General features: G+C 35.9%; 1 protein-coding gene and 1 non-coding gene across 2 annotated transcripts in view; both read right to left on the bottom strand.

Annotated features, from left to right (window-relative positions):
- The window catches only part of ARHGAP42 (Rho GTPase activating protein 42), a 321,711-nt gene that overhangs the window by 47,641 nt on the left and 250,191 nt on the right, over window positions 1-23,879 (bottom strand). The window contains exons 7-10 of the mRNA XM_023208003.2: window positions 15,297-15,401; window positions 12,150-12,279; window positions 6,083-6,183; window positions 4,083-4,192 (exon numbers count right to left, since the gene is read on the bottom strand). Of these exons, the coding sequence (XP_023063771.1) occupies window positions 4,083-4,192; window positions 6,083-6,183; window positions 12,150-12,279; window positions 15,297-15,401 (446 nt within the window). The remainder of the gene's footprint in view (window positions 1-4,082; window positions 4,193-6,082; window positions 6,184-12,149; window positions 12,280-15,296; window positions 15,402-23,879) is intronic.
- On the bottom strand, window positions 14,095-14,199 carry LOC111540387. The gene has a single exon (XR_002730971.1). It is a non-coding gene; the product is annotated as a small nucleolar RNA U13 (small nucleolar RNA).

Raw genomic sequence — 23,879 nt, 5'->3', positions numbered from 1 at the left:
TTCTAACGATCACAGGTGGTAAAACCATTAAGTGTTTTTGGTATAGAACAGTCTGAAGGAGACTAGTTTGAAATTATTTCCCTTGAAATGATCAAAAAGGATGAGAAAGTCACATTCTTCAAAGCCATCTATGAATTCCACAATATGAGAACTCGACCCGGATGTGGTGCAGTCTAGTCACTAAAAACAATTACAATGAATATGTAACAATGTGGAAAGCCTCATACCATAACTAGGTAATATTTAAAAAGACACTAAAACCAAAGCATTTCTCTATACCATGATGACAATATTGAAATGAATTCATTTAAAAATAATTCTCTCACATGCAGTCATTCTGAAACAGTTACTTGAGGATATATTTAAAGAAAGAAACAAAAAGTAGGGGGAGGAAGGGAGTAAACTAGCATATGGAGGAAAAGATATAAAATATAAAAAAGGAATTTACTTAAAACAGAAAATTCAGGGATCTGTGAAGAGGAACATTGAGATGAAAATTTTATTGTAAATATTTTATAATTAAAAACCTGGAATGACAAATAATAACCTACATCTCTTCTGCAAATGAGAACACAGATCATGAGAATCCTGAATATATATCAAGATAATCTGATGTTGGAGAATTTAAGCCAGTGTAGTAATACCAACAATATACTGAAAATCAGTATTTGTTGGATATTTACTATGGGACAGGTACTGTGTTATGTTTCCTTAATTCTCTCATTTAATCCTAAAAACAATCCTTTGAGGTGGATACTTATTATCCTTAATTTACGGATGAAAAAACCTAATTACAGAGTTTAATAAAGTGCTCCAAGGTTATATAACTGGAATACGTTAAGAGAAAGCACTAACATGTTGGTATTTGTTTACACAGAAAATCCAGAAGTCTCTACACAAAACTATTAAAACTAAAAAAGAGTTCAGCAAGTAGGTCAGATAAGAGATTGATATGTAAATAAACTAACAGCCTCTCTATGCAGTAATCTTAACCATTTAGGAAAACAAAATTCAACTCATAAAAAAGAATCCTATTCAAAATAACAATAAAAAGAAGGTACCCAAAAGTAAATTTAAAAAAAGATATGTAAAATATTCAAAAAGAGGTTTATTCCACACCCATTGAAAACTTTACTGCAACTCCAGTCAAAATCCCAGAAGATATTTTGAGAAACAAGGGGAAACTTAATAAGTGGATCTTAAAACTCGTAAGAACACAAGGCAAAAGAGTCAACATAGTTTAAAGCAGCCTAGGAATAGGGTCATTGCCATACTAGATATGGCATACCTTGATGTATTTCTCTTTGCTTGATTGAGCTTTGCAGGTACTGCTTTTTAACAAATTGATGGTTTGTTTGGGTCAACTCTGTGTTGTGCATGTCTATCAGCACCACTTTTCCAACAGCATTTGCTCACATCATGTCTCTGTATCACATTTTGGTGATTCTTGCAATATTTGGAATTTTTCATTGTTATTATATCTATCATGTGATATATGAACAGTGATCTTTGGTATTACTATTGCCATTGTTTTGGGGTGCCATTAACCATGGCATAAGATGGTAAACAGTCAATAGAAGTTGTGTGTACCACTGCTCCACTGACTGGCCATTTCCCCATCTCTCTCCCTCTCCTTAGTCTTCCTATTCCCTGAGATACAACAATATTAAAATTAGTCCAATCAATAATCTCATAACATTCTCTTAAGCCAATGCCTTATCCACAGCAAGGCCCTAACTGTCTTCAATTTTATGAAGGCTGAGAGAGATGAATAAGCTGCAGAAAAAAATTATGAAGCTAGCATACCTCATGATGTTTGAGGAAGGAAGCCATTTGCATAATATAAAAGTATAAGATGAAGCAGCAAGTGCTGACATAGAAGCTGCAGCAAGTTATACAGAAGATCTAGCTACAATCATGGATGAAGGTGGCTACAGTAAACAACAGATTTTCAATGTAGACGCAATAGCCTTCTGTTGGAAGATGCCCTCATTTAGGACTTTCACAGATAGAAAGAAGTCACTATCTGACCTCAAGGCTTCAAAGAATAGGCTGACTCTTGTTAGAGTTAACGTATCTGGTGACTTAAGTCAGAGCCAATGCTCATACATCATTCTGCAAATCCTAGGGTTCTTAAAAATTAAGCTAAATCTACTCTACCTGTGCTCTACAGATGGAACAATAAAGGCTGAATGATAGCACATCTGTTTACAGCAAGGTTTACTGAATATTTTAAGCCACTGTTGAGACCTACTGCTTAAAGAGGCATATTTAAATATTTAAATATTACTGCCCATTGACAATACAACTAGTCACCCAAGAGTTCTGATAGAGATTTACATGGAGAATAATATATTCATGCCTGCTGACACAACATCTATTCTGTAGCACATGGATCAAGGAATAAGTTAGACTTCTGAGTATTATTATTTAAGAAATACATTTCATTAGGCGTTCACGGCCATAAGTAGTGATTCCTCTGATGGATCTGGGTAAAGTACACTGAAAACCTTCTTGAAAGGATTCATCATTTTAGATGCCATTAAGAACATTTGTCCCGCATGGGAGGAAGTCTAAATATCCACATTAACAGCAGTTTGAAAAAAATTGATTCCGACTCTCAGGGATGAGTTGGAGGGGTTCAAGACTTCAGTGGAGGAAGTTACTGCAGATGTAGTGAAAATAGCAAAAAAGCTAGAATTAGAAGTGGAGCCTTGTAGAAGATATGACTTTATTGCTGCAATCTCATAACAAAACTTGAAAGGACTAGTTGCTTCTTATGGATGGGCAAAGAAAGTGGTTTCTTGAGATGGAATCTTCTCCTGGTGAAGATGCTATAAACATTGTTGAAAGGACAACAAAGGATTTAGCATATCACATAAACTTAGCTGACAATGCAGTAGGGCAGGGTTTGAGAGGACTGACTCCAATTTTGAAAGATGCCCTACTGAGTAAAATGTTGTCGAACAGCATTACACGGTGCAGAGAAATCTTTGTTGAAATGAAGAGTCAACTGATGTGGCAAACGTTATTGCCATCTCATTTTAAGAAAACGGCCATAGCCACCCCATCCTTCAGTAGCCACCATGCTGATCAGTTAGCAGCTACCAACATTGAGGCAAGATCCTTTGCCAGCAAAAAGATTACTACCCACTAAAGACTCAGATGACCATTCGCATTACTTAAAATATTTTAAAATTAAGGGATATATATTTTTTACACATAATGCTATTGCACACTTAATGGACTGCACTGTAGCATAAACATAACTTTTATAAGCACTGAGAAACTCAGAAATTTCTGTGACTCAGTTTATTATGATATTTGTTTTATTACAGTGGTTTGGAATCTAACCTGCAGTATCTCTGAGTTATGCCTGTAGCTATAGGCTATGGTTTATGAGCATATATAGTAAGTCATCGTATATAAGGTGTATACATGGATACACACGATAAGCTAGTGGATTCAGAATATTGTGGTAGTAATGCAGGAGAAGAAAGATAGATCATGGATTACAGAGCAGAGAGCAAGAAGCATACTCCTTCTTATTGTAAACTTAAATTATAAACTTAGATTCATGACATTTATCTCTCTTCCATTACTTTGGGCGAAGAATACCCAGAACAGTGCTTTGCACACAGTAGGCATCCTGGAGGCATTAAACTTAGTTGGCTGAAAGAAGCTTATGCTATTCCCACCTGCATCCTATTCCTTGGAAGCAAGGCCACCAACCTCCAAAAAGCCCACCAAAAGGCTGATCCTGGAGCCATGAAATATGCCATTGGATTCCTTCATGGTGATGAGGACCACGAGGCCACTACATACACTTTCTCCTAATACAGTCATTTATATTGATTTTTCTGATTCTGCTTTGAGTGATGCTACTGTTTTCTAGCATCCCGGATTGGATTTGCTTTCTCAAAAGCATTATGCAATAACAACATGAAAGAACGAAATAAACATGTATACTATTTTTTAAAAGACTAAAAAACACTTGAATGCTTTTTCATGTTTACATTTAAATACAGAAAGAGACACAGTTTATCTTATGAAAAAAATAAAGTGAACAGAAAAGCTCAAACCTTTCAACTACTTCTATGTCAAAGCAGAATCGTTTGTCAATTGAATCTGTCTTTCGTCGGATACAAGATTTTAATTTAAACATTTCCGGTGAGCTAGTAACAAGGCCATTCTGAAACAAGAAGAGTACCATAGTGTTAACACGCTGACAAGGTGAACTGAAATATATTAAATACATGAGCTCAAGTTGCCACATTAAAATGTTTAACAGTATAGATTATGTATAAAGGTCACAATCACGCCCTGTCTTTTTTTGATTCCTAATGTTAGCTGTCCGATCATAATACACAAAACTATTTGTTAATTAATGGCATATGTATGTTTTATTTAAAAGAATTATGTAACATGTCTGTCCAGTACCCTTCAACATATTTACTTACAATGTTAAATTATACTATAATGTACATTCCCTCAATACTTAGATTTAGAAAAGGTATGAAGTTACACAGTCACTTAACACCATAACTGGATACATAGAGTGCTTGTTAGGATACAATATTTGTTGCTCTTAATCAAAACTCCCTGGATTGCAAAGAGATTAGTATCATGTGTGTGTCTTTGTATTAGAGCCTTAAATGATAACTAGCTCAGGTTTACAAGAGAGCTACCGAAATAATATAGTTCCAGTATATACATGACATAATGCTATTGCTATCATATATATCAGGGTGGTGGAAAAGTAATTACAGTTTTCCCATTAAAAGTAATGGGAAAAAATGCAATTACTTTTGCATCAACCTAATACCATGTGATTGTTTTGCTGGTAACCCACTGCTGCTAAAACTGACTCTCTGGACAAGAGCCAACATAGGCTACATTCATAGGAATTCTCTTCCGTAACTGAGATGCCAGTCTATTTGAAGGGGAACATTTATCTAATGTGTGGTTAATTCTATATTTGGTTGCACATGTCATCAATTTATTAATGGAACTTTGGCTTGGTCTACTTACATTATTAACTCACTGTCACATAAGTTGGATTTACAGTTGTAACTATTAGAGTAGAAACTAGGTGTGTTGTGGCACTTAATAACTTCCCAGGATGGTAGCAACTAAGGTTTCTTTTTCTCTGGTATGTTCTCCTTTATTTTCTGCCTTTCAGTTTTCTGCCTCTCCTTTATTTTCTGCCTCTGATGAATGCCCAAGTACAATAAGTTTCAACTGACGTATTTGAGTATGTGTCTAAGTTAGATCAACATTTACCTCTGCCATGATCTATACCACTAATTATCTGGGCGAGGCACTTACTTTCTACTAACTTTATTTCCTAATCTGTTAAAATAAGGCTGGACTAATTATCTTCAGTGTAACTCCCAGCTTTAGGGTACTTAGATTGTGACCTAATTAATTCACAAGTTCAATCATTTGCCATACCCATACTTTAAATCACAAGAAGATTATATGCCACAGACAATAAAGCTCTCTGCAGCATTTCCTCAAACAAAGTACACTGTATTCTATATTGTTCACTAGCCATGTGAGACATTCAGTGACCAATTTACTTTTGGGGTAAATGAGCATCTATTGGTTTCTTCTGAGAAACCTTGTTAGCCAGCATTTTGGTAAACAGTATGCAGTGCGGAAGGGGACAAGGCATGCAGGAGCAAATGCAGCCTCCCACAGAGGCCACCCAGGGGAAAGACACAGAATCCCTGAGCCTGCTCCAGCCATTGACAGTCCCTCCCTGGGCCGCTAGCCAACCAACAGCATAGACAAATAACTCTGCTGCCAGAAATGTGAGATGACACCTCTGTAATCTACTGAAGGATCCCTACATTTAACTCGACTGCTTATCAATATGTCATGGCCAAGTTAAAGGAAGACCCTGGCTACTCTTTTCAAGTCATTCAGCTCATAAAAATGAGAGAAAACATTTGACTTTCTATTTTTTTGTAAATGTGTACATGTTAACTAGAGAAACAATGTGATTTTTTTTTCTTTTAATTCCATTACTTAAATAACAAACAGTTTAAGAAACAAACAAAAAACAAAACTAACTCACCATTTTCCCACTGGATTTCATTTCTGAAACACTCATTGTAAATGTTTTACTTCCCTTATCATATGTACAATAATGCTTAATCCATGTAAAACCAAGCGGACCTAATGTAAGGAAACAAAAAACATTTTCAGATTTTGTTAATAAATGATTTGTATCAAAGTTTGCACATTCTCCAGTGCTATGATACACAACTGAGTATCTCCATATACCATGCTAGTTCGTAACATTTACCATGCATGAGAAAGAACAGAGAGACAGCAGTATAGGATAGAGAGTCTTAGAATCAGACAATGTGGCTTTACTTGTAGCTCTGACACTGACTTTGTAAAACTTGTAAGTTACTTTGGATCTGAACTTCAGTTATTCCATCTGTAAAAGTGGTATACTTGTACCCCGTAGAGGTAGGAAGAATGAGGAATAAGAGTCTGAATTGTTAAAAATGGTCTCCTTACTTCTACCTGTATTCTTTACTGTCATAACTGTCAGATATATATTGTTAAAAATGTAGCCAGGTCACTTCACTCCTGTGTTCAGAACCCTCTAGTGCCTTCCCATCTTACTTCCGATAAAAATCAAAGAGTCTATTATCCACAAGGTTCCAAGTGAGTGGCCTCCCATTCTTTTCCCCATCTCACATCCCACTGCTTTGTGCCTTGTGCACTCAGTTCCAGCTACACTGCCCTGCTTGCTGGTCTTTGAACACAATGGAGGCATTCCTACCCAAGGGCATTTGCAGTTGCTGTTTCCCAGGCCTGGACTACTTTTCCTTTAGATACCTGCATGACTTGCACTGTTACCTCCCTTCAGGCCTTTTCCTAAATGTAGCTTTCATAATATGGCCTTTCCTGGGGAGATATCTAAGATCTAAACACCCTCACCTTGATACTTATCTCTCTTTCTTGCTTTCATTTCTTAGCGATTATCACTGTCTGAAATATGATTTGTTTCACTAATTTAAGCCATTTATTGAGTGTCTCTGCCACAAGATTTTAAGAATCTATGTGAGCAGGAACATGTGATGTTCAGCTGACTAGAATATGAATTGCTAATCCTTACAACAGAGCCAGACATACAGTTGTCAGTCAATATTGACAAATGAATAATGAATAAAGGAATGAATCACGCATCTAAGACTTTACTAAGTTCTAAGACTTTACTGACCTTAGAGTTATTTCCTCTTACTCCTAATCTGGAAAAAACAAATTCAAATTACTCTTTAAAATGAAAATAATTTCCACTATCTATATGAGAAGGAACTTGTATGTGTAATGTTCACTTTCTTTCCCCCCCAAAATACCATGTAACCCTTTCCCATAGCACCCATGTTATTGTCCAGTATTCTCCTTAGGAAATTTACTAGAGAGTAGAATGCATTGTTAGTTCAATGTTTCCATGACCATGGTGGAAGACCTTCAGTTTTCCCATAGGGAAGCCAGCTATCCTGCACCCAAGCACCATAGTGGGCTGAGTGGATTGAAAATGGTGCTTGTCCGGGGCCTATCATGGGGAGGGGGGAGCGGGGAGGGATTGCGTTGGGAGTTATACCTGATGTAAATGACGAATTGATGGGTGCTGACGAGTTGATGGGTGCAGCACACCAACGTGGCACAAGTATACATATGTAACAAACCTGCACGTTATGCACATGTACCCTAGAACTTAAAGTGTAATAATAATAATAAAAAAGAAAAAAGAAAAAAAGAAAAAAAAGAAAATGGTGCTTGTTTTCTATGTATTAATAGCATCTCCATCCAGGGACCCATCTTGCTTAACACCTGAACTTTTCTAGCAGCTACTATGCACATATTTTTGCTGGCTTCATTTCAGAACCATGTTTAAAAGAAAGAAGTTGAAATATTAAAAAGTACCTCTTGAGAAAAGTGTTTCATGAGCCATTTAATTTTTTTCTTTAATAATAATGCCCTTGGTATAAAGTTTAATACTTAAGCCACTCCAGATTTTAAAATTGCAGGGTGCAGTCATATACTTTATCATCACAAAAGACTATTACAATTAACTTCAATTCCATTTGGGGACCATTTCACACTATAATACTTAATAATACTTGTTGATAACTCTGTTACATGTGATGTAAAATACCTAAAGACTTAAGAGCTAATTAGTGGAAAGTGACTGGATAGATATTCTCATATGTAGTGACTTCATTAGGTAGGTAGCAATATATGAAGCAATATTAGCTATAATTTTAAAACAGAGCTGCTGCAATGCTCTGATGACATTTTAAACTAAAGACCCTTTTTCCTGCCTCCATCTTAAGTTCAGAACCTCCTGCATTTAATCCTCGAGTTTGCTGCAAACACATGCTGCTTTCTTTAAAGCTGACTGGCACTAGGCCAGGGCAGATGCTCTTAGACAAGCAATTCTAAAGTCCCCAAAAGTGTCTGGGAAAATAAAAATTGATTACAGCTCTAAAGTTGCAAAATAAAAGCTGTTTAATTATCTTACCAGTAATCATTTAAGTTGCTAAGATGAATATTTGCAATGTGGAAGGGGAATGAACATTCATCAAATACCTTCTTAGTGCCCGTATTTTATCTAAGAACCTTTATAACAGACATTATAAAGAACATTTTAAGAAAACAGCCTGCGACCGAGAGATGGCAATACTTTCATCAATACGGCATGTGACTGAAGTTGTTCTTTTTAGAGAAATTATATTTTCAAGCTGTTTTAAGAATTAAATGAGACAGGCCAGGCATGGTGGCTTACGCCTATAATTCCAGCACTTTGGGAGGCCAAGGCGGGCGGATCACAAGGTCAGGAGATCGTGACCACAGTGAAACCCTTTCTCTACTAAAAATACAAAAAATTAGCTGGGCGCGGTGGCGGGTGCCTGTAGTCCCAGCTACTCAGGAGGCTGAGGCAGGAGAACGGCGTGAACCCGGGAGGCGGACCTTGCAGTGAGCCGAGATTGCACCACTGCACTCTAGTCTGGGCCACAGAGTGAGATTCCGTCTAAAAAAAAAAAAAAAAAAAAGAATTAAATGAGACAAATATAAATTGCAAAGAATAGTAAGAGCCCATAGTAAGCATGGTATTATTATTATTGACAATATCAAGAATAGACACATTTTACATATGATAGGGGTTTAAATCCCTCTCTTTTATAAATGAAGAGAGACTGAGCTCAGAAAACTGTTGGCACAAGTCACAGGTCAGCACAGGCACAGAATCTCAATATGGCTCTTACTCTGGAACCCCTGGCTCTTTCAGTTACACTGAAGTCTAGCAGAATGTGATTTAATGCATGCCTTGAGGTGGATAACATAAACACCCCATATTCAGGTAGAGTGGAACTCTGTCTAAATAGTGAGTTAAGCCTACCCTATCACATCCATCTCCATTTATCACTCAATTTATGGCTTTGATATTTATTTGACATTGATCACTGGCTGCTAATTGTGTAAGACTGTCTTATGCTTTCAACTACAGAATAAAAACTTGAAGTCAAGTATTTATCTCATTTTTGTCCCCCACAAGAACTTATCTACCCAGTGATAGCAATTGCACAATCGATACATCTTAGTAAACTGGTTAGATTGTTTTTATTGTAAACACTTTCAAAGATCCCAAGTGAGAAGGGGCTTTGGGTATTTGCTCCTCATATAAAAATAATTCCAAAAGCATATAAATATATTCCTTTTTCTTTAGATCCCTTGGCAAAGGGAATAGGGGAAGATGATAGGTGGGAAAAGACAGGAGGAAGAGATCATAATGAGGCAAGAGAGAATTTCTGAAGGTGATGAATGTGTTCATTGTGTTGTAGTGTAGTGATGGCTTCACAGGCGCATGCATATGGCAAAATTTATCAAAAAATGTTTTAAACAGGCGCAATTAATTTATGCCAATTAGATCCAATAAAGCTATAAAATAATACAGGCAGATACAGATCAAATCAAGATGGAAATTGTCTTGGTGGAGGAAAAATATCAACAAAGAGCGTGTTAATAAGGAGAATTGAACTGTGAGACCCTCCAATTCAGACACTGCTAAAGGTCCATCACAACAGGGGCATAACCAAAGAAGCCTTTTAGAAGGATCTGCTGGAAGCACTGTAGAAGATGCATTAGATGATGTGCAAGCCTGGAGGCAAAGAGGGAACAGTTAGGAGGTCACTGCAAGGGTCTCGCCTGGGCAAAGGCAGTGGAGATGGAGAGAAGGTATGGAATCAAAGGATATCAAGAAGACAGAATAGACAGATTTGTCCCAAGGCTACAGAGAGACACTGGTGCTAAGGATGGATTGCCTTGACTTCCGCAGCCTACAAGAGTGGGTGGTGCCATTACAAGAAATTAAAAAAAAAAAACTCAGAGGAGAGGTCAGAACCACAATGGGCTTTATCATCAGTCTAGAATGACCCAGAGAAGTTAAGCATCTTAGAACAAAAGATACCAACATCAGGTAAGTGCATAAAATACTGTGCTTAGTCCATCCATGTAACCCCCAAATTATTGAAGGGCCTACGCTTATAGACTGACCCAAATGTTCAAGACCTTGACAACAGATAGGCAAACCATGGTTCCACCCAGTGGGTGCACTCACTACCAAGTAGGACCGAATATGATATATTTGAATATTATGTACAAAATAATATTGCAAGCTAATCTAAAGGTTTTTCGTTTAGGATAAAATATTGTGTGCCCACAAAGATTTCAGCAAGTGTGTAACACCTAGAAAAATATTCAAGAAACAAAATATAATCAGATCACAATGAATAAAAAATCCAAGGATGGCACCTCCTCTATCACTTGCATGTTTACTGCCCTCACTGGCAACAAATTCTTCCAGTGTCCAAATATTTTATTGGTAGAAATGTGAGCTCCTTTCAATGTACTGTCACATGAAGGCTCTCAAACCTGGACAAAATCATTTAAAATAAATATTCAAAAATTTCCTTAGAGTCCTTTCCAGGCTTGAGTAAAAAACATAACAATAAAAAAAAAAAAGAATAAAAATTTCCTTAGAGTCCTAAATGAAATCTATATACCCTATTGACAAGCCAAGGGACTGGTAATTTTTCATGACCTGGGAGGAGGGTAAAAGCTACTTATTATGCACTAATTATAGAGTACCTAGGAAGATCAGTAGTTTTATCATGTTTAGATACGAAAACAGTAGACTGGCCAAGATAGATAGTTAGGAGAGAGAAAAATCCTAAAATCCAGATCTCCTGAGCCGGCGTTCCTCTATCATCAAGTCCATGCAGTAATAAATGTTTGCAGAGTCTGCTGGATCAAATCAAATTTGTGTGTGTCCTGCCGTCCAACAAATGAGCATCACTTAATCGTGTTGCACATACAGTGTATCAAAAGCCTTTCACATTGGTCCACGATGGGCTGGAAACATACACAACTGTTTCTTCACCAAAAACAGCACAAGAATGATGCCTTAGGGCATATCCAGTTTGAAAGTGTTAATGTAGTCAAAATAGTCCAACTAGTTCCACTTAATGACAAGTAACAGGCACAAAAAACTAGTTATACAAGTCTGAATGGCTTTTTAATATTTTTGAGAGAAAAATGTCCTCAGTGTGAGGCAATCATAATCGTGCTCTATTGGCTTTGGTACTTATTTCCAAACCTCAAGAAGTAAGGAGTGCCAATTTGACATTACCATGATTCCCAATGTTACACCTGAAAACTGACAGGGCACAACATTAAATAAAATAATGCCAACAGAGGGTAAAACTATTATCACAGTAACCAGGACGATTCATCCCAATAAAGCCTTTGGTTTGCAATTTTCCATGAAACTTTAAGTTGAGATTAAGTATCACAATTAGATGCTAAAACTGAACTCATGTTATGGTATGAGTGAAGACTGTAAGTTCCAAGTTCAACAATATGGCAACTTAGACATCCTGATGGCAAAATGTGGGAAAAACTTCCTCACTTTGGTTGTGGTTGGGGGGGAAAGTAGATATAAAGCGGTAAGAAATTTCAGTCCTCCTACTTGAAGGAAATACTACTAACCAAGTCACATCTCATGGAAATATTAATAGATGGCTAAGTCTTAAGGGGCGTGAAGTTATGTCTTTGTGACTCACGTTTCTCCTGGACATACAGATAGCCTTCCATCGTCCACTGGCTGGGTGGTCTGTAGTCCTGGTTGGCAGATTTCATCCTTTGCATCAACCGCTCTACCTCTTGTCGAGTACTTTCAAAATTATTCCTCGTCTTAAGTAAATAGAAACAATAATTTCAGTCATTGTTTTCTACCAAGTTTCAGAAACACCCAGACTAATATTTTGTTTAGTTTTTATTTATTTATTTTTGAGACAGAGTATCACTCTGTCATGCAGGTGCGATCACGGCTCACTGCAACCTTGACCTCCTGGGCTCAAGTGCCTCTTGCCTCAGTCCCCACAAGCAGCTGGGACTACAGGTACACACCATCACACCTGGCTAATGTTTTGTAGAGATGGGGTGTCACTATGTTTCCCAGGCTGGTCTCAAAGTGATGTGTTTGCCTCCCAAAGCGCTGGGATTATAGGTGTGAGCCACCTGACTGGCCCAGAAAAATGTTTCAAAACTGCAAATCGTACAAAGATGACCTTGATTCTTTTGGCACTATTCACCACATCTATATCTTTTGTGACGCTGGGTCCCAAGGTCTGATTTTGAACCAATTTAGTGAAAACTTCTCTGAATGACCTTCTGCATGTTTCTCTTTGAATCTCTCTCTCTGTTTGTGTATGTGTGTGAGACTTTCTTCCTATTTTCACACTCTAACATTATTACTGAGAGGGTAAACTATGGTAATTTAAAAAATATAGGATGCACTACATAGAATTTGAATTCGCTAAATACCTAAGGTAAAAAACAGATATATAGGGACTTAGTTTCTTTTGAGGGAAAAAACAAAATAAGTTCATATACTTTTGATACATGTGCATTGAACAAGTCAAGAAAAAAAGTTTGTCACCACAGTTCCAAAGGCTATTTTTGAAGAAATATCGTGTAGCTTTATTTACTAGCACAGGTATTGTTAAGAGGTGAGTATATAAATTAACTCATAAAAATCAACCGGTTTCCAAGTTCTAACTTCTTCTGTGGCAACAAATAGATTATTCACTTTATATCAAGTTTATTTAAGCTATAGGAAGAATCAGGCTTTTCTCTACGAATACTTCTTTTGCATTATCTCAAAAATATGCTTCTGAAGATATAATAATCACCATCACCTAACTCTAAGGAGTTTATGCCCCATCGAAAAAAAAAAAAAAAAAACTATCAAAATGAGCAAAATTTTCTTGTCACTTTCATTATTTTTGTCTTTCAAACACAAGGGTCTAATATTTTTCCCCCAATTCCTTACCTCTCTCCTATTCCTGAATCCTAGGAATCTTAATGTAATTTTACTTAATGTGAAAGTAAATCATAAAGATACTTCAGCTTTTATAATTTTCCCTTTTAATAGTAACTGTAAAAGCCTAAATACATTCCATATGGAAAAACAATAGAAAGAACTAAAGGTGAAATTGATTCTGCTAGAAAATCTAAGTTAAATAAAAGCCAAAACTCAAAACACAAGGGAATAAATCCCCTTACACATTTCTTATGGGACATTCTAACTCTGTAGTTGCATTTACTGGACATTTCCACAACGGCAAGAACCAGATAAGCAGAAAAACATATACTTTGTAGAAAATTAAGCAAAGGTTTTCCAAATGATTAGGGCTATATAGTACTTGGCAGTCAGGGTTTCAGTTATAGTAAAACCTCAACAATCAGGACATCATTATTTGTCAGGTTTGATAATGTGAAATGGGTTGGCCCATCTTTTCGGTGTGTTTTTATGTCAGTGCAAGTGTTGCTCAGCATTTGAACATCAGAATTTATATAATGATGCAATCAGAGACTAAAAGGATTGATTACACTACTTTACAAAATAAATTCTGATAGAAATTGATGACCTGTATGGAAATAATTCTCACTTTAAAAAATTTTTTTATTTTGTATTTATTTTTTCTTTTTTTTTTTTTTTTTTCAGATTAGACTGGTAACGTGCTGAGATTGTAACAAGGTTCAGAGGGTGGCATGTCTCACACATGTGCGTGAACACCCGGACACCATGCTCATGAACCACAAAAGGATCTCTCGCTTATGTCTTAAAGCAGTTATTTTGTATGCCTCAAAACCACATTCAAATCTGTTCTTTGAAAATAATAAACAGCACATATTTTATATTCAATTTCAGAGAAAGATGAGATCTTTGTTATTAAAGTACAATCCTTCATCTCACAAATAAAGAAATTTTGCTCTCTTAAAAATGAGACTTCTCAGGCTAGGCACGGTGGGCCACACCTGTAATCCCAGCACTTGGGAGGCCGCGGCGGGTGGGTCACCTGAGGTCGGGAGTTCGAGACCAGCCTGACCAACATGGTGAAACCCTGTCTCTACTAAAAATACAAAATTAGCCAGATGTAGTGGTGCATGCCTGTAATCCCAGCTATTTGGGAAGCTGAGGCAGGAGAATCGCTTGAACCCGGGAAGCGGAGGTTGCAGTGAGCCAAGATCATGCCATTGCACACCAGCCTGGGTGACGAGCAAAATTCCATCTTAAAAAAAAAAAAGACTTCTCTAAGGTCTTGTTTTCTTATTTCCAGTATTTTCTTTTCTAGTTTTCTTGAGGTATAATTGACAAATAAAAATTATATAGCTAACATGTACAATGTGATGTTTTAATATATGTATACATTATGAAATTACCACAATCAAGTTAATATATCAATCACCACACAGTTACCATCTGTGTATGCTGAGAACATTTAAGACCTAAACTCTTAATAAATTTCAAGTATTCAATACAGTATTACTAACTATAGCCACCATACTGCAAATTAGCTCTCCAAAGTTATTCATCCTGTATCACCCAGTAAATTAGTAAGAACACTGGATGAAGGCAAAAGTTAATAAACTTTCAGGTGTCTCCAACTGGGTAATATTTTTATAAAATTTGCTAGTATAAATTTTTCTAACTAAGATTAGGGTTTTGTGGGGTGTATTTCCCACTAGCAGCTAGAAAAAAATTGTAATGCATTTATAAAGTGGTTTTTCTTAATTCTTGAATTTTACTGTACTTAGGCAAGTATTTGAAAGATTCTAAGGTTTAACTTGGTTATAACTTAGCTGCCCTGTGAAATCAGATTTGCAGATTTGTTGAGAGGCAGTAAGAACAGGTATACTCTCACATTCTGCAAGTTGAACTGCAGCTGTTGCTTATACGGTGCAAATTCCTGGGCAAGTTCATATCCCTCGTGGTAAAAAGTAAATAAGCCCTGAAGAAACGACAAAAGCTGCAAAGATAAAGAGATAAAGAACCATGAAAATGTGTTGTAATGATCATTTAATGATATAAAATATGGAGAAAATTGTATTTCATTATAATTCCTCAAACTAATACATTTTCAATGGCTTTGGCAAGGCAGGCAATAGATTTACAATTATAAAACAGAAACCACAAAAGGATTTTTACTTCCCTTTTGGTAGACAGTAATTTAACTTTGGAGGCTGATCAAGGACATTTGTCATGTTAACTATTCTGCTACTCAAATGCATTGAAGAAATATCCAGAAGAGACCACTAAGATAATGACTAAAGTATAATAGCATAGATCCCACTCTGGTAGAACTTCGAATGTAAACAAGGGGATAAAAGATATGCGATGTAAAGAAGAGCAAACCAGTAAATCACAGATAAGAAGTACCCAAGGGAAGGAATGAGAATTTGGCCAGATGAAATTAAGAAAAAGTATCACAAGGTGGCAGTACTGATTTGAGTATTGAATAGACAACATTTTAGCAAAGGAATGGGACGAACTCAGAGGGAATTGGTGAGCAAAATCACTGAACTAGATAACACAGGTCTTTCATTTCTGAGAAAGTAAAATCTTTACAAAGTTCTAATTTCTATGATCCTAACCTTCTAATCTCAAATTCATATGTGTATTTATGTTTTTATCCATAAATTAAGACAGGCTCTCCATGGAATTATAGGACACAGGTTACATGGAACGTTATATTGGGAAAAAAAAAATTAAGCATTTTCATTTCATTTACAGGGATTTTATTTCACAGACTCGTATACTAACCTAATCTTTCCCACAACCTCTTCCTGCGATAAAGTTAGAAAACATTTTTGAAAAGTCACTCATAACTTATCTGTAACTTATTATTTTAAATTAAGGAAGAAACACAATTTGAAACCGTTTTCTCATGTAAATAACATGCAGCCACCTCCTCTGTCTGGGTAGGCAGGGAAGATTCAGCTAAGCATCAGGTCCGTGTGCTACGATTTCCAACAGATAAACACTGGTTCTATCTGAAAACAATGACCTCATGCTTTTTTTCCTACAAACAAAGTCATGTTCATTTCAGAAAACATTTTCAAGCCATTTTTGTTGTTATATGTTAAGGACTTTTCTTCTCTTGTTCAAACAGTCCTGATACTGCACCAAAATGTAGCATTTGCCCTTTTATAAATATTTTACACTGTCAGTTTTACGTCATCTAACACTTATTATCAAACCTAAATATTCAATAGATTACAGTGATGCTATATCAAATTATCCAATAAAATACATAGTCTACCTGAATGCATATAATATGGCATAAACAAAACTGCAGCTTAAATTGGATTTAAAAAAAACCTTTAATCAAGGTTTGCATATATAGATTTAGAGTTTTTCAGAGAGAAAAGAAAATACTTTTGAAATATATATATATATATAAGACAGTAGTCTTCTAAACATCCAACTAACAGTTTATGAAGTTGCTAAGGAAGTATTGTTTCATGTTTTACCATTTATAATTAATCCACAATTAAACTGTCTTGTTACAAACTGGATGCTATACAAAGCAGGTGCTGCTTTAAAAGCATCATCAGTATAAAAGTTAATTAGACTTGTAAAGAAGATTTTAAGAATATCTGTGATAAGTCTTCTATAAAACAATGAATCCCCTGAGATCCATCTTTTCTAATATTCTTGGTTTCTAGAACATGGAAAAAAGACAAAGTACACTGATGTTTTCAGAAGCATGAAGTAAATCATTCAGAACCACACCCAGAACACTGCTAAAAATTCTATCAAATCGTCAATTATGATTCTTTGGCCACAGAAGTTTCCAATACATTCAAATTGCTATGCCATGGCTTGATGCTCCAGCCCTAAAGTATTAATACTAATCTGAAAGCATGAAATCCAAAACACTCCAAAATCCAAAATTTTTAGAGCACTGTCATGATACCAGAAGTGAAAAATTCCACACCTGATACTTTTGCTTTCTGGTGGTTCGATATATAGAAATTGTGCTTCATGCACAAAATTATTAAGAATATTGTATAAAATAAAATTATCCTCAGGCTATGTGTATGAGGTGTATAGGAAACATAATGACTTTCATGTTCAGACTTGGTTCCAATTCCCCAGATAGCTCATTATGTATATGCAAATATCCGAAAATATGAAAAAAATCGGAAGCACTTCTAGTCCTAAGCATTTTGGATAAGGAATGTCAATGCGTATTCTATTTCAAAAGACTAGACATCTGGAGAAGATGCTGGGTGCACTCCAGGGAACTACCTGTGAGATGCTTCCTCATGCGAAGGGCTGCTGCGTGATTGCAGATTCACTGAACCACATGTGGGTCGCCCTAACCAAAACTCTTATGGATGTATTTTCACACAGATTTTGATAAACCGATATTTCCCACTAAACTCTGCTTTTAAATTCTTAGTCATGTTCTAAAAAGTAAGAGCCTGGTACCCTCATCTTATTCAGACTATTCCATATCCTTAGCATTTTATATGCAGCCAACTTCAGTCAAGAGGAAAATAAACCCATTGGCAGCTTCTAGCAGAATTCAGATTCACTTAGCAGCAGACAAATATCTTTTAATCTCATAAAGCACGCTGAGCACCCACTAGGAAATGTACAATCCTACAGAAGGCTCATAAGAATTATATACAAAAAACCATCCACCTTCTCCTTTTTATTCCACGTCTTTGGAAGCAGCATTTGGGTTTATCGAAGATCGCATTATGAAAAACCTGCCTCTAGATGGCAGCAAAGTTAAACGTTTTATAGGTTTGAATACTAGACTTGTTCATTTCATCACCTACAAAATTCCACATTTCATCACCTACAAAATTCCAAGATGTGAAATGAAAGGAACTGAACAGGACAGCCTGAAAAGCTTTAAGAATTGCACTTCCCACAGATCATTTTCTTTGGTGAATCTCTCCGAATGGCTGGGATGTGAGGGAAAAACTATGGTTTCAGTTTACCCTAAAGTAAATTTGACATTTAAAATAATAACAGTAACCATAATAACAACAACTACAAACTCCTAGATAGACAGAATAGTTTGAATACTAAGAAAGTTCCTTTTATTACTGGGGAAATCTCATATAGCACTTTATTATTCCCAAGGGTATAGAACCAAATTACTTGTCACTCCAATAACCCAACCAATTGGAAAAACTGATGCCATACTTACAGATAAATAGTCTTTTAAAAAAACAAATATTCATAATTTCCCAGCCCATTAGTAACCAATTAACTAAACGCAGTATGGATGTGGCACTTCCAAAAGTGTCAAGCCTTAAGTTACCAGTGATGATGCAAATGGCAGATAATAGTAAGAGCTAAGAAAAGGGGTTGCTGAGATGAGGAGCCTCTAAGTGGTAGATACAGTAATTTCAGACAACTGTTGCTCAAACTGAGAACCATTGAAGTGTGAATGCTTTTACAAGGATGTGATTCACTCCTACATGCTTGCCCTCTTTTCTGACTGACAATAATCAATTATTACAGTGACCTCTTTTTTTTAGCTTATTAAAATTCCCAAAGTGCTAGAGACATCCCATCTTCCTAGAGCAGCACTGCCAATCATGCTCTGAATTTGTTCTTGAGTTTAATGGAACCCACACAATCAATTTCTACAGAGTCCATCCACCAGCTTTATCAACAAAGTAAAGTTAGTTGTCAAATATAATTCAGTAACCATCTTTGACCACTAAGAACTGTAAGCATAAACCCTTCTCTCCTAAGAAATTAATCACTGCTTAAAATTCTGAACACTCCACTCCCACAGTTAATGCCATATTTGATGATAAAAGAGTGAATGTGTTCCTTCTCCACCCAAGATCAGGAACAAGATAATGATGCCCATTCTTGACACTTCTAATATTGTGTTTCAGCTTCCAGTCAAAAAAAACTAAGCAAGAAAAAGAAATAAAAGGCATCCAGATGAGAAAGAAAAAAGAAAAAGCATCTCTGTTTGCAAATGCCATGATCTCATATATATAAAATCCTACAAAATCCAGGGCAAAGCTATTATAACTAATAAACAAGTTTAATAAGGTTGCAGGATACAAAGACCAATATACAAAAATCAGTTGTATTTCTATACACTTGCAATGAAAAATCTGAAAGTAAAGTTAAGAAAACAATGCCATTTATAATAGCTTCAAAAAAATAAACTACTTAGGAAAACTGATTTAACAAAAGACGTATAAAAGTTATGCTCTGAAAACTGTTAAACACTGTATAAAGAAATTAAGGAAGGTCAAAATAAATGGAGAGCATCTCATGTCATAGACTGGATAACTTAATATTGTTAAGATGGTAATATTCCCCAAATTGACATACATATTCTACACAATCTCCGTCAGAATTTCAGCTGACTTTTTTGTAGTAATCGACAAGCTGATTCTAAAATTTATAGGGCACTGCAAGGAACCCCAACCAATCAGAAAAAGAAAATCTTAACAACAAAACAACAACAACAAAAAACACTTCAAAACTTAACACAAGACAACAGTAATCAGCACAGTGTGATATTGGCATAAGGGTAAACTGAAACCACAGTCTTTCCTCACATCCCAGCCACTAAAGCAGACATATAAATCAGTGTAATGGAATTAAGAGTCTATTATACACATATATTCTATCATCATCTGATTTTCGACAAGAGTGGTACAACCACACAAGGGAGAATGAATAGCCTTTTCAACAAATTATTCTAGGACAACTCCATAGCCAAATGCAAAGGAATGAAGTTGAAGCCCCTACTTTATGGCAAAGACAAAAAATTACCTGAAAATGGATCAAGGACCTAAATTTAAGACGTAAACTATGAAACACTTAGAAAAAAAGATAGGAATACATCTCTATGATGTGTTTGGCAATGGATTCTTAGATATGACACCAAAAGCACAAACAACAACAACAAAATACACAAACTTCATCAAAATTAAAAACTCATGCTTCGATGTACACTATCATGAAAATTGAAAGAAAACTAACAGAATGGAAGAATATATTTACAAAAATCATTTATCTGATAAGGGGTTTGTATGCAGAATACATAAACAACTCTTACAATTAAATAATAAAAAGACAAATAACCTAGTTTAAAAATAGGCAAATAAACTGAATAGATATTTCTCGAAAGAAAATATATGAATGGTCAAAAACCATTTGAAAGATTCTTGACTTATTAGTCATCAGAGAAATAGAAATCAAAACCGCAGTGAAATCTAAGTTCACCTCTCTAGGATGGCTAGACACAAAAAGTGAGATAATAGCAAGTGTGTGTGAGGGACATGGAGAAACTGTATCCCTCATACACCACTGGTGGGAATGTCACAGGGTGCAGTTATTTTGGTAGTCCCTCAGATGGTGAAACACACAGTTACCATGTGACTCAGTAATTCTACTTCAAGAGAGGGAAAAACTTGTATCTACATGGAAATTTGTACAGGAATGTTTATAACAGGCGTCCCCAGTCCCTGGGCTGCAGACCAGTAAAGGTCATTTGCGGCCGGTTAGGAACCCAACTGCATGGCAGGAGGTGAGCTGTGGGTGAGCTCTGCCTCCTATCAGGTCAGTGCTGGCATTAGACTCTCATAGGAGCTGGAGGCCTATTGTGAACTGCGCATGTGAGGGATCTACGTTGCGTGCTCCTTATGAGAATCTAATGCCTGATGATCTGAGGTGGAACAGTTTCATCCCAAAACCCTTTCCTCCCCACCAATTTTTTTCTTGGAGAAATTGTCTTCCACAAAACTGGTCCCTGGTGCCACAAAAGGTTGGGGACAGCTGGTTTATAACATTATTCATAATAGTGAAAAGGTATCCATTAACTAATATTTGGATAAGCAAAATGTGGTCTATCCATACGATAAAATATTATTTGGCCCTAAAGGGAAATGAAGTACTGATGCATGCTTTCAGATGGATGAACCTTGAAAACTGCATCTGAGTAAAAGAAGCCAATCACAAAAGGTCATCTATTATATAATTTCATTTGTATGAAATGCCCAGAGCAAATTAATAGAGACAGAAAATAATTAGTGGTTTTCAGGATTAGGGGTTATGGGGTATACTGGGAAAGACAGCTAACGGATGTGATGTTTATTTTTAAGGTGATGAAAATACTTAAAATTTTTTTTGTGATGATTGTTGTACACATCTGTGAATATACTAAAGTCCCTTTGGATTTTATAGTTTAAATGAGTTGTCTGTGTGGTATGTGAATTATATCTTTATGAAGTTTTTTTTTTTTTCTTTTTTGAGACAAGGTCTCACCCTTTCACACAGGCTGGAGTATAGTGGCATGATTAGAGTTCACTACAGTTTTGACTTCCCAGGCTCAAGTGATCCTCCCACCTCAGTCCCCAAGTAGCTAAGACTACAGGTGCATGCCACCATGCCCAATTAATTTTTGTAGAGGTGGGGTTTTGCCATGTTGTCAAGACTGGTTTTGAACTCCTGGGCTCAAACAATCCTTCCGCCTCAGCCTCCCAACTTGCTGGGATCACAGGTGTGAGCTACCATGCCTGCCCTGAAGTTGTTTTTAAAAAAATAAAAATAAATACTTCCCATACACAAAGCACCATAATGCACTATAAGAAATCAAAATGTTATATAGTTCCATTCTTCACATTTGGCCATCTAAGCTTCTAAGAAGATTAGAAAAGTAGGGCAAAGTCAAGGTATCAATTTTCACACTGTAAAAGTGTCAGGCCTGTGAGTTAAATCTGTAGTCTTTGCAATTCCCTGCCTGAAGGAGACTTCGAGATAAACATCTTAAAGGATATCTTCAAAATGACTACAGATTGCTTTAAGTCTAATGCATAGACGTGCAAGGGAGTTCATGGCAAGAAAACAAAAGCATATACAAATCTAATCAAATAAATAATGAGAAACTTGAAGATAAAAAGAGAGCCAAGAATGGAAAGTGGCCAGTCAATGCGGGCCTGGAAAAGACTACTTTTAAAATCGGAGGACAGAAGCACGAATGAATGAATGGACAAACATGTGCACTGATTAATAAAACAAAGCCGTGGTCATCCATCACCTTAGCACTGAAAAACGTCATGGGAATTCCTGAAAAGATGGATTTCTGAGCATTCAAGAGGAGGGAATTCGGATGAAGAGGCCTGACGTACACTTTGGTGGTAAAGGAACAGAGGCATTGATGAATAGCCAGCTTATCTTTACAGCTCAGTTGTAATAGAGAAGTTACTGTCACCAGCAAGGTGATGAAGTCCAGCAGAAGCTACATGATTGATTTCTACCAAACACATAGGATGCATTTTTCTTACTTTTATAAAATTCTATTCATTAAATTATATCACAAATTTCCAATTTTCAGTAACACTACCCTGAACTTTAGATTTATCCATGAACCATTGCAGATTTTATTTCTATTTAAAAGCTTTGCTGTTTCATTTTCAAAGAATGATTACCCACAGATTTTAAACAGGATAGAAATTTAACCTTTAGTCCTACAGAGTTTCAAAAAACTATGATGCTACCTTATTTTTTTACTTTGGTTTACTAAATTAAAGCTAATTGATTATATTAAAAAAGAAAAAAACATCAAAAGGTTAATCTTTCAAAATCTGCTCATCTGTACACTAGCGGATGGATTTTTTAAAAAGACTTAGCCAGTAGCATTTCATTCTCAAAATTATGTAAGCTTTTTAAATTCCGAGACTCTAAAAAGTATTTTATAGTATACTTCTTGATAATAACAAGCTAAAACATGTTAGCAAATTAGGCAAAATTTTCTTCAGCAAAAAATTTAAATTAGATTTAGCAGTCCAAGGGAAGAGCACCAAAAGCACTATATTTTAGTTTTCATATGATGATTTATTTTCATTTTCTGCATTAACTTTAAACATTAATACAAAAAGACTATAATGGAATCTAAAAGGAGTACTGTAGCATGAAAATGCTATTACAAAATTTACTCTACGCGTATATTTAGAAGGCTGAAATTAAAATGTGTTTTTAAAAAAGCTACATGGGGCTTTAAAGCCACAACTAACAAAGGGATTCATAAGTGCTGTTTTCCTATCTGCCAATCACAGCATAAGTGAGGTACACACTGGCTGGTGCCTTATTGATGCTAACGACGTACCAGGTACAATACAACAGCTCTACGCATTACCTGTGCTGGCTGATCCTCACCACGATCCTGGGAACTACACATTATTTTTGTCCTCAATATACAGATAAAAACCTGAGGCAGAGAATTTGTAAAATGTGCCATATTTGCACAGCTGTAAGATGTGGAGCCAAATTACATCTTATTCCAACTCATTTAGCTATTATACTTTCTGTAGCTGCTTACCAAAGGTAAATCTCTTATTTTCTTCTAATTTTAAAGAACTAACATAACTACACAATATAATTTTCTAATCATCCATTTTATTTGGCCAGAGCAAATATTATCAGGAAGGATTAATTTCTTTAGTTATGC

Source organism: Piliocolobus tephrosceles, chromosome 13 (genome assembly GCF_002776525.5).
Source record: "Piliocolobus tephrosceles isolate RC106 chromosome 13, ASM277652v3, whole genome shotgun sequence".
Classification (NCBI taxonomy): Eukaryota; Metazoa; Chordata; class Mammalia; order Primates; family Cercopithecidae; genus Piliocolobus; species Piliocolobus tephrosceles.
Note: the sequence above shows the minus strand (reverse complement) of the source record. Positions and strands in the feature narration are given on the sequence as shown.